At 43.4% G+C, this 12082-nt stretch overlaps 1 protein-coding gene across 23 annotated transcripts in view; it reads left to right on the top strand.

Moving 5' to 3' along the window:
* MADD (MAP kinase activating death domain) overlaps positions 1-12082 on the top strand; it is a 79073-nt gene that overhangs the window by 16980 nt on the left and 50011 nt on the right. For 15 of the 23 annotated variants that reach the window (XM_076344477.1, XM_076344493.1, XM_076344487.1 and 12 more), the window contains 9 exons: positions 573-1187; positions 3896-4199; positions 4539-4670; positions 5931-6044; positions 7791-7871; positions 9629-9685; positions 10437-10615; positions 11196-11431; positions 11808-11964. In XM_076344477.1, coding sequence (XP_076200592.1) covers positions 573-1187; positions 3896-4199; positions 4539-4670; positions 5931-6044; positions 7791-7871; positions 9629-9685; positions 10437-10615; positions 11196-11431; positions 11808-11964 — 1875 coding nt within the window. The remainder of the gene's footprint in view (positions 1-572; positions 1188-3895; positions 4200-4538; positions 4671-5930; positions 6045-7790; positions 7872-9628; positions 9686-10436; positions 10616-11195; positions 11432-11807; positions 11965-12082) is intronic. The other 8 variants (XM_076344497.1, XM_076344494.1, XM_076344492.1 and 5 more) reach the window with 1 other exon arrangement.

Here is a 12082-nt window from a genome sequence, read left to right as displayed (position 1 = left end):
TGAAAATTTTACAGGATGAGGTCTGTATCATTCCACCCTTTGTCTGAGTTCTTTCCTAGTAAATTCTTGTTTTTCCCAGTTAGGAATTGATACTGGATTTTCTCATTTAATTTTTCATCTTGTTCATAAATGGCTGAAATCCAGGGGGTTTTCATCTGACTATATTTGGAGAGGGACAGTGTATTTCCTACCCAAGTGTTGCCCAGAGACCTGTGCGGTTAAATTCATTTTGGAAATCAAAGTCAGGGAAACATGACAATACGATGTTCTCCTGGGAAAAACATACTCCTGAAAATTCTTTTCTTGGTCAAATTTGAACAGGCTCCTTGTTGGGCCTTGATAATGATGGTATAGACTTTTTTATTTAACCATTCTGCATTTGTGGCCTTGTGCTAGTGATTGAGCGTTGTGGCTAGTGACTGAGAAGCTGCACTTTCCCTGGGTAGTAGTGGAGAGAAGAAACAAAGGTGAAGCTGAGCCCACAGGCTCCTGACATCTTAGTAGGGAGATACCAAAGATTTTTATTGGCATTAGTCAACTATGTATGTTTTTTCTGTTTGCTTTTTTTGTAGGCAGCCAAGTAGTGATAGTGTTGCTCAGACTCCTGAACTGCTGCGACGTTACCCTCTAGAAGACCATGTGGACTTTCCTCTACCACCTGACGTTGTATTCTTCTGCCAGCCAGAAGGATGCCTGAGCGTGCGGCAAAAACGCATGAGCTTCCGTGATGACACTTCCTTTGTCTTCACGCTCACAGACAAGGATACAGGTGTCATTCGCTATGGAATCTGTGTCAACTTCTACCGCTCCTTCCAGAAGCGAGTACCCAAGGAGAAGGGAGAAGGCACAGGGGGGCATCGAGCTCGGGAGGGACAGAAAATCCCCAAATCTGGGGATGCATCTGCACCCCAAGAGGAAGTGGGCACTGAGAGTTCGGAGAGCGGTTCTTCACTGCAGGCTCCAAGTACAGAGTCTACCCCAGATGTGAATCGATCACCACGCAGTAAGCGTCTGGCCAAAGGCAGCCATCGCTCTCGGAACAGCACTCTGACTTCTCTGTGCATCCTTAGTCATTATCCCTTCTTTTCCACCTTTCGTGAGTGTCTGTACACCCTCAAGAGACTTGTGGACTGCTGTAGTGAGAGATTGCTGGGCAAGAAGTTGGGGATTCCTCGTGGGGTGCAGAGGTATGTTGTGGGGGAAGAAAGAACTTTTTCCTCCCACTGTTTGTGTCCAGGGCTTGCAATTGTCTGCATAGCAAATTGTGGCTGCAGCTGTGGTTGCAGAAGGAGCCAAACACCAATGGCTGACCTTTTTGCTGTTTTAACCCACGATCACAGTAGGAAAAGGAAAATTTTGTGATGATTTCTTTAAAACTTCTCTGTCTTATTCTGTAACCTGGTATGATTTTCATTTTTGATATGCCTAAGGAGGCACTGTCCTGCTAACAACTGACGGAGCACGATCTTTTCTGAAGTTGAGCACTGATGCTGTTATTGTTGCTTTGGCATATAAGCTCCATGGCAGTGTATGTCAGGACTGATTCCCTGGCAAATTAGAAACAGCCAAGAAATAACGGAGAGAATTTCCACTTGGGGCAAGAGGGAAATGATGAAAGTGTGCTTAATGAGCTTATGAAACAATCTGAACTTCGGTGTGGGAGAAAAAAGACTAGAGAAGCAGGAACGGCTGAAAGAGATCAAAGTACAATATTTGAAGGGGAGAGGGAGGAGAGGTGGAAAACAAAGGAGTTGTCTAGGAAGCATGTGGGAATGGGGGTTGGTAACAGCAAATTAACAGGAACTTGGTGTATTTTTAATGTAATGTAGTAATCTTACATATCTGCTATTATAATGTTGGGTATCTAACAAAAGCTGTTGCACTGTAGGGTACAGAAGGAACAATGTCTTTATGTGTATCAGTCATGGATGTTTATCTGTGCTATTGTGCCTGACACCTACATTTCAGGATGATATTTTCCTTTCCAATATGCTAAATGAAAAGAGAAAATACAAAATGAATCTCTGGAGAAAGGAGGGCATTATCTCAATAGTAAGAGGGATGGGACTGTGCGATAGCTCATAGTGTGAGCTAAGTAGCTTGGTACACTCCAAATTAAACTTGTCAAAAGCAAAAAATGACAGGACATCTATCATTTTCATCTTTATAAGCTCTTTACATTTTGCATGAAAGGGGAAGTCTGTTCCGTTCACAGAGCAGTAGCCTACTTCTTGGGTTACTGCCCTGGAATAGTTCTAGGAGAGTGTCCTGAGCTTATGACTGACTCCTGCATTAGCAGATTTATCACCTGAATCCACTGACTGTTGGGGAAAAAATTATTCTGTCAGAACAAAACTTCCACCCCCCCCTCCAGTGGAAGTATGTATTAAGGGAGCTTATTTTGTCACTTGGTTTAGTCTGATAATTACTGAGGCAGAAAAAAGCTAAATTTCATGATTCTCCTCAACTCTGTGAGCTCATCTGACTTTTGAAAGGGGTGCTAAAGTATTCCAGTGTTTGAATGGCATGTGGTATTTGAAAAATTTGCTCTTGTTGGACATAATTCTTAAAGAGAAGAACTGAGTGACAGATGAGGAGGGCAAGAGAAGGAATGCTGATCATACATCTCTGGTAAAAGTAAAGCAGCAGGTTTGAATTACCATGTGGTTTGCAAGCCGTGACCTGGAAAAGTAGAACAGTTTTGAAGTGGTGGCAGAATAAAGGTGAAACTGAATCCTTACGGCTTGCAAAAGGCTGAGCATGCCTGTTAACAACCTAATGTCCTGTGCATTACTAGCAGCTGAAGGAAGAGTGGAGGATGAGAAGCATCACAGGTCCTGAGAGGTGTATCACTTACTCAGCATAATCTCAAATTGCCCTTCTTTTTACCCCTCCAAATTTCTCTAACTTTTCTTCCTTTCTGAAGCCTTCAGTGTTACAATCTTTTTTTCTTTTTCTTAATTTTTTTAAGTTGTGAACTGTAAGGTAGAACCTCTAATTTGAACCCATACCATTCTAAGGGATCTACTATAGTAGCTGAAGATACTTACCAGGCTGAAGTTTTTTGCAGAATGGCTGCAGCAGGTTTGCAGCCTTCACTGTGCTACAACATTAAGGGCTGAAGTAGGCAAGCCACTTTGCTTCCCTTGTCAGACCCAGTTTCAAGTTTTGAAGCTCTGAAGGCCCTGAGCAATGCTGTAAATGCATTTTGGCCAGTCCGTCTGTGAGCTACAAGTTTGTAGATTGCTAGCTTAGGGCATGGAAGAATTGCTGCTTATTTTGCTGAGGTACCCAAAATACTTTCTAGACAGCTTTCAGAAATTTATATTCTCAGCTGAAATGCATCCACTTCTGCCATGGGTTAGTCCGCTCTTAAGAATGATACAATGCAATTTAGGATAGGGTGAAAAAGAGTATTTTATCATGCCAAAACATCTGGGAGATCTTGGTGTGGCATATTTTTGTTATCTTGGGTTTAGTTCCTATTCTTGCAAAGGTTTGTAGGACTGCTGGAAGCAGAATCTTACAGTCAATAAGTCTGCCACAATTCTGGACGAGATACGAGAGTATCCTATGTGCATGCTGAATTTCAAGCACCAGGGCGATGAGAGATCTTCAGAGATCTGGACCTAACTGAACCCTTTAAAAGAATGAATTAACTCTCAGGTGGAAGTGACATACTTGTGTTGATTCCTGCCACAGAAAGATTTATACTTCCCCACAGTGGTTGTTTCAGTAGGCTTAAATCCCTACCTTCCATTCCCATGTGTGACCAAATGTTTGTTAGCTGCATCTTTTAATTCTCAGTGGATCTGCCCTTTCCCTGGAAGAGCCTTGTGGAATGGCTGTCACGTGAAGCTCTTGGAGTATTAACCTTGTTGTTCTCCCTGTACAGGGATACAATGTGGCGGATTTTCACAGGCTCCCTCCTGGTGGAAGAAAAGTCTAGTGCATTGCTACACGACTTGCGGGAGATTGAGGCCTGGATATACCGGCTGCTCCGTTCACCGATGCCTGTTGCTGGTCAGAAGCGGGTGGATGTGGAAGTCTTGCCCCATGAGTTGCAGCCAGCTTTGACCTTTGCTCTTCCTGATCCATCCCGCTTCACCTTGGTGGATTTTCCATTACATCTGCCTTTGGAGTTGTTGGGAGTGGATGCCTGCCTGCAGGTGCTGACCTGCATCCTTCTGGAGCACAAGGTAAGAAGGGAAGAGTTGATCTTTGAGAGGTATGTAGGACGCTCTGCCCTCTTCAAAACCAGGGTAGGCTGGACGTGTAGAACAGCTGTCTCCTGCACTGCCTGGAATCAGTTTGTCTGCGGGGGGAAGGAATAGCTCCTTCTGAGGTTCCCGTTTTGAAAAGTTTTGTTCTCACTCAAAAAAACACCTGAAACTTGTTTTCAGACAGATTAATGGAGGGTCATCCAGTTCACAGCCATCAAATCAGAGGCCTGCAGGCTGTGATCTTTGTATACCCCTGGGGGGAGTATTAGAAGGGAATGGTTGCTGCAGTGCTAATGTGAGTTTCTTTGGTTGCAGGTTGTATTGCAGTCCCGAGATTATAATGCGCTCTCAATGTCTGTGATGGCCTTTGTGGCTATGATCTACCCATTAGAGTACATGTTCCCAGTGATCCCTCTGCTTCCCACCTGCATGGCCTCTGCAGAACAGGTATATATTTTTCCTTTATTGGTCTTTTCCAAAGGATGTTTCTGTAATGTCTGAAACTCATATAGGAGTAGTCCTTATTTCCTTCCCTGCTGTTTTCTCAGGGATTGTAGCAAAGTCTGCCTTGCAAAGAACGTTCTTTGAGCAGCACTATTTAAATCGTAGGTAACACCACTTATTTAGGATATCTTCAAAGCATGCTTAGTGAATAGTATGCTTCAAAGCAGTAGTTCACAGCAGTTCACAAGCAATGGACTGAAAGGCCATAGATCCACAATATTATGATGAGTATTTACCGCCCCCCCCAGCTGAGTATTAAGGTTTGTTAGGGAGAGTCCAGAGTAATATTTAAGGACACTTGAGGGCTCTTGATTCAGCATTTAGAAACTATTGACTGCAATTTATTCTCCTCAGAAATATGAAGTGTTGAGTTACTTTAGCTGGGACCCTGGATTTTACCAATAGTCAGCTCTCTGCAGGAGCTCATTATTTTGCTTGGAAAGATAGAATTCAGGCCATCTTACTACTTCAGTGCTATCCTGCAACTGATGCTGCAGGTTTGTTCTTGTACTGCCCCTTGGAGGTGACCAACTCTTCTAGATTTAAAGAATAAATTAGCCTCCCAAGCCACTGGTCTCAAGCTGCTACATGCCTTACTGATTTAAAGCTTTTCCCTCTGCTGATTCCATTATCAGAAACAACCTGAATTTCCCTTTAGGTTTTCCATGTACATTTGAAAAAATGCGTCCGTTTCTTCTGCTTCCTAGAGATGTTATTGTTTTGAAACCAAACTACCATTACAAGGGTAAGGGTGAAGCCCTTGCAAGGGTGAAGCCATATTTACAATGGCACAGACTCAGTTTGAGCTGAGGGTGTATTCATCTGTGACTTGCTACTTCTCTAGTTAGGCTCTTACTCTGAACATCTTTTTTCTTGGTCCATGATAGATGTGGCAAACTATTAGATTAGCTAAGTTTTTTCCAGAGAGCCATGCAGCCATATAAATTACATCCCTGGGAGGTGATACGGGAAGCGGAAATTTATTTTCTTCTCCATGAAAATTGAAGCTCTCTGAGCAGGAGCTTTTATTCTTCTTTTTTGTTTAAATGTTTCTATTGTATGGAATTAATTACTGATTTATCAATGCTTTGTGTGTCGTCTCCTCTGCTATAAACATACTGTAGTTAATAAATAAATATTTGGGAAGAACATGGTGATATCAAATGCATATCGTGTCCTTATTAAAGTCTCTCTTTCTCTCAGTTGCTTCTAGCCCCTACACCTTATATCATTGGTGTTCCAGCAAGTTTCTTCCTTTACAAACTGGATTTCAAAATGCCTGATGATGTATGGCTTATTGACCTGGATACCAATAGGGTAAGTGGTGCCCATAAGGACTTGTGGCTTTGTTTCCAGGGAACTGTGCACTTTCATCAATGTACCCACTGAGAATTTAAGAATGCCTGGCCTCAGTCTGCCTTTGCCACTCCCGCCTTAAACTTTAGGATTCCGTTCCTTGTTGTGTCTCAAGTTCCCCATTTCTTTTGCTCACAAGGCATTCTTTTTCAGTTAATCCATGTGGCTATATCATTAGAAGATAAATCCTCAAACAAATGATAAAGCTGTCTTCCTGAGTAATTGTGACCCTGTCTCTTATAGCCCTACCTAAGAAAACCAATCTGATAACCAATCGGTGAATGGAGTTACATCCAGTTGGTGGCCGGTCACGAGCGGTGTTTCCCAGGGCTCAGTACTGGGGCCGGTCTTGTTTAATATCTTTATTGATGATCTGGATGAGGGGATTGAGTGCACCCTCAGTAAGTTTGCAGATGACACCAAGCTGGGCGGGAGTGTTGATCTGCTCGAGGGTAGGAAGGCCCTGCAGAGGGACCTGGACAGGCTGGATCGATGGGCCGAGGCCAACTGTATGAGGTTCAACAAGGCCAAGTGCCGGGTCCTGCACTTCGGCCACAACAACCCCATGCAGCGCTACAGGCTTGGGGAAGAGTGGCTGGAAAGCTGCCCAGCAGAGAAGGACCTGGGGGTGCTGGTCGACAGCCGGCTGAACATGAGCCGGCAGTGTGCCCAGGTGGCCAAGAAGGCCAATGGCATCCTGGCCTGTATCGGAACTAGTGTGGCCAGCAGGAGGAGGGAAGTGATCGTGCCCCTGTACTCGGCCCTGGTGAGGCCGCACCTTGAATACTGTGTTCAGTTTTGGGCCCCTCACTACAAGAAGGACATCGAGGTGCTGGAGCGTGTCCAGAGAAGGGCAACGAGGCTGGTGAGGGGTCTGGAGAACAAGTCTTATGAGGAGCGGCTGAGGGAACTGGGGCTGTTCAGCCTGGAGAAAAGGAGGCTGAGGGGAGACCTCATCGCTCTCTACAACTACCTGAAAGGAGGTTGTAGCGAGGTGGGTGTTGGTCTTTTCTCCGAAGTAACAAGTGATAGGACGAGAGGAAATGGCCTCAAGTTGCGGCAGGGGAGGTTTAGATTGGATGTAAGGAAAAATTTCTTCACCGAAAGGGTTGTCAAGCATTGGAACAGGCTGCCCAGGGAAGTGGTAGAATCACCATCCCTGGAAGTATTTAAAAGACGTGTAGATGAGGCGCTCAGGGACATGGTTTAGTGGGCATGGTGGTGTTGGGTTGACGGTTGGACTCGATGATCTTAGAGGTCTTTTCCAACCTCAATGATTCTATGATTCTATGATAAGAGCCTTCCAGCAGCATTGGTTGTCATGATTCAAATGGGACTATGTATCCCGCTTTCTACTGGGGCATGAGCAAGGCTATTTCAAGGGTAATGTGTTATAACATCATCTAATTGATGGAAATTCCAAAGGATGAGTGTGGGTTCATTCAAACTTCTCTTTTTTGTGGTAAATGATAAAGTAATTCCTCTGTTGTTTGTGATATTGTAAACAATAACAACCATAAAGAAGTGAAAAGCAAAGTATTGATGCAGGTGTCTGTGTGTGTGGGTTGTGTTGTGGGGTTTTTTTATTAATTATTTTACTTTATGCTTTTATTCCTCGGTCTCTGGAGTGGTGGAGATTCAGGAGATTCTGTTTTGGAAATGACTACAGCTGGGGAATTTTTAGTCTGTTGCTGTGCTTAATTCCAGGTGATCGTTCCCACAAATGCAGAATCTTTGCCAGCACTGCCAGAACCAGAAGCTTCAGAACTGAAAAAGCATCTGAAACAGGTAATAAGCACTTTGGGGAAAGGACTCGGATTCAGTAGAACTTAGCAAGATGTAGTCTTGCACAGCTCTTCTGCTATACTGGACAAGAATGCAAGTCAGCAAATGCAAAGCAAAGTGTGTTAAAAACAGGTGTGTATCCTGGCACATCAGATGGATGTGAAAACTTATCAGACTACTAGAACACTCTTGTTCAAGAAGGTGCCCCTTGGTCAGTCATGGAGAGGTCTACTTCTCTGAATGTGGAGGTGGGCTAATCAACAGGGTGGCTGATTAAACAACGTTATAGAGGTGCCTTCTTTTGAGCTCCCTGAGCTGTATGACTTTAACATTGTCTTCTCCTGACTAAGCTAAATCTGAGACTTTTATCTTGTTTCAGATCTCTCTGTAGTTTCTCCAGAGGACTTCACTGTAATTTTTGTTACCTGTTTCATCTTTTGCTGTCTCTGCTTCTTCCACCTTTGTCATTTGTAGGGGAGGCACAGGACTACATCCTGTAGTTAGTTAGAACATCCCCCATGTTAGAATACAACAGCATTTTGAGCTTGAAAAGCAATATCAATTGATACAGATGTTAAGTGGTAGGTATCCAGTTGCTGCTTTTCTGTCTTAATGGAGAGACTTAATCTGGAGAAGTGAGTGGTCACTGAGGCTTATAACTGCAGTTAATTTCTTAGCCAGGTGAGGGATAATGTGAAATGCTCCTGGACGCAACAAATGGTTTCTGTTTTTTACTATTGTTTGGGGCTAACTTGTTTCCAGGTGGTGCAGAAAGTTCCAGATTCCTCCTTTACATTTGCCATGTGGGCTTCAAACTCTGACTTGATCCATCAAGCTATGATCATCTTTGTTTCCCCTCCATTCACAGATCTGTGTGTGAGGTCTCAGTCTCTCCTCTCAGGTCCTGCTAAGCCATTAATCGGCTTGGGTCATCCTGGCTGATTGTGTCAAGCAGGTTTTATCTCTTTATTTCTGTTTTCCTTATGCATGCTGCATGCAGTATCTAAAGGTAAAGTGTGTTACTAATGTGATGAGTTCTGTTCTTTCTCTCTCCTCGTAGACCAGGAGAGCAAAGTGTGTAACCTCTATGATACCCCTGTACCTGCTGTCAGCACAGATGGAAGCGAAGCGTTGCTTGGAGTTTTGTTAGATCCACCTTCCCCCCACTTCTGCCTCACCCCCTTGCAATTTCAGGCACTATTCAGCAAAACTCTCTCACTAGGGCAAAGTTGGGTATCAGAAGAACAAATTGCAATTTCCTTGAAGACACATTTAAAATTCTCAGAGTGTTCACCCAAATTCATATTACATCCCTATGTATTCCTATAGGCATTATCATTAAGAGTTGACCATTGGCAAAAGAGAAGGAGCGCTACTGGTTGCTGTACAAAGTAGAGAAGACTAAATTGTGGCCCACGTCACTAAGGTTAACACTTTTGTGTGCCTTTGGGTCTTAGTGTCAATGAATAAAATTCAGGATTTTAAACTGCAGTAGAAAGTTCTTAGCTGCATCAATAAGGACAGCAGCCTTTCCACTTTCCAAAGTGGCCAGATATGAACGTCTGGGGGTGGGGCAGTTAGACCTCTCTCCCAAGATGTGCATATTTTGTGGTCCCTTTTATTTCCTCTCATTTGTGATATTTGGTAGTAATAGATATATTTTTTTTTTTTCCCTTCCATTTGTTTCTCTGTGGTCATGTGTTCGTCTTGGCTCTGATGGGCTGCTGGTGTTATCATATGATCTTCCATCTTGCCTCCAGTGTCTGGTTAGCATGACTGCAATCACTCAGAAACAGCTGCTCACTCCTGACAACAAGGTTCTTTATTTTATTCTTTTCCCCTCAATTTTCCATTTTACCATTTTCCTTTGGAGTTTTGGTTTTTGTTTTGTTTTATATATTTATTTATTTTTGAAATAAAAAGATGAAGACTCAGTGGGCAAATGGGAGAAATGAGGAAGACTTACGTTAGGTCTGAGTGTCCAGGACTGATTTAGCACTTGTGCTGCTCCAGTGCATATCCTTGAAGATGTTACAAGGGTTGAAGAGGATGGTAGCTTTATGGAGAGATTAAGACCTCATTCAGATGGGAAGTGGAGGTTTGCAGGGATACAGGCAGATGCCTGTGTAAAGGTGTCTCCACATTGTCCTGGGATATCAAACTCCCTGGTTGAAGCCAAGTTGTAAGGCAAGTTTCAAGGCCTCTAGGTACCAAGATGTATTCAAATTACACATGGGAATAACTCTACAATAAGTTGTACACAGTGCCATACTACTAGTAGTCCAATTTGGACTATCTGTTTTCATGTCATGAATGATCTGGCAAAGTAGACTTTTGTGCTACCCCTTGGCTGGCTCCAGGACTGTTTCAGCATTGAGGAGATCATTTTGACAATCCACATAAAGGAGGGCCTGGAGATATTTGTGACTCAGCGTAGGAGATGGTTTAAGACAAAGTAATGGAGCATGCACAATGTTGCAATTGCCTAGAGGGCAGGGTAGCTCTGATCTCTCTCTTCCTTGAGTAACTTTTCTTGCTGAATGTGTGCATAATGTTGTCCTTTGTTAGGCACTGGCCAGCATGAGTCTGAATACTCAGCCCATTCTTAATCTAGAGAAGTTCCAAGAGGGGCAGGAGGTGCCACTGCTGCTGGGAAGACCACAGAATGATTTGCAGTCTACTCCCTCCACAGAATTCAACCCTCTGATCTATGGAAATGATGTGGACTCTGTGGATGTGGCTACCAGGTGAGGCTGAACAGGAAGGTAGTGTTGAGTCTTCATAAAGTTTGCACAGACACTTCTATGGGTCCTGTGGTGGAAGCAGCATGTGCCAGGTTCTACTTTACATCGTGGGAAAGAAAGAGCAGAAATTACAGCGTTTATCTCAGATCTATTAACTGCATGAACATAACTATGTATCTTGAGGGGGTGTTTTGTTTCTTGCATTTTCCTACAGATCATCCACTTTACCTGGACTTGTCAGTCTGATATTGTATCCTCAGCTTAAATCACAAGCCTTGAACTACAAAAAAAGCTGGAGACTTAGTTGTCACCTCAGCTAGTGGATATGAGAACAATGTCCCTCATTGGGTGGGTCTTGGTGATGAGGTGGTGAATTAAAACAAAGTAATTTCTTGTTTTGGTTTTTTTTTTTTTCTTTTTTTAAAGACAAGTGTTATCTAAGAATACTTAGTTTTTCGTACTGGGTTACCATTCTTCAAAGGTTTGAAACATTGCCTACTGCATACCTTTTAAAGGCTCTCTGTTGTCTTTTCTGTTGTGTTTTGTGTTTTTATCTGATATATTGGCCTCTGTTTCTTTTTAGGGTTGCTATGGTGAGATTCTTCAACTCGCCAAATGTTTTGCAAGGTTTCCAGATGCATACTCGCACTCTTCGTCTCTTCCCGCGACCAGTGGTGGCCTTCCAGGCAAATTCTTTTCTTGCCTCTAGGCCGAAGCAAACACCTTTTGCAGATAAGCTTTCCAGGACACAGGCAGTAGAATACTTTGGAGAATGGTCACTCAACCCTACTAACTATGCTTTCCAAAGAATTCATAACAGTAAGTTTTGGTCTTGCCTTTCCTGCACTTGGATGTAATGCAAGAACTTAAAAAGCAGAGAGATTCTAGGGAAGGACTTAATTTTACACCATGTTATTCCTGCTGGGCAGGGAAATCCAGTTCAAGGAACACTTTTCTATTTTTATGTATGTCCTCATGTGTTTCTACCAAGTTAGCCCTGCTATTAGCCACTCACTCCTCCCATTAATTTTACCTCTTGTCTTGTTTGGTTACGGAGAAGTCGTCTTGTAGGCTACTTAGAGTAGAGACTGTCCCTTCCTTTGTGCAAGACTTAGTGGGGGTAGCCTCACTGTGAATGAAGCCTTTGACACCAATAAATGAGTTCAATTAACTCTCTCCTTGTTTTGTTGTGCAGGCATGTTTGACCCAGCACTGATTGGTGACAAACCAAAGTGGTATGCTCACCAGCTGCAGCCCATCCACTATCGTGTCTATGACAGTAATTCACAGCTGGCTGAAGCGCTGAATGTCACAGTAGAGAAAGAAACAGACTCTGATCCCACTGATGACAGGTTAGTGGGGAGCATAACCCTAGTCACGTGATAGTTACTTCAGATTGCTGGGCCTCCTACTTCTCATTTGCAGACTTTTCCTTTAGCCTGCCAGGCTGCTGTTTCATTTCTTCTGTCT

The sequence above is a fragment of the Aptenodytes patagonicus genome, chromosome 7 (genome assembly GCF_965638725.1).
Source record: "Aptenodytes patagonicus chromosome 7, bAptPat1.pri.cur, whole genome shotgun sequence".
Classification (NCBI taxonomy): Eukaryota; Metazoa; Chordata; class Aves; order Sphenisciformes; family Spheniscidae; genus Aptenodytes; species Aptenodytes patagonicus.
This window is presented reverse-complemented; position numbering and strand designations above follow the sequence as displayed.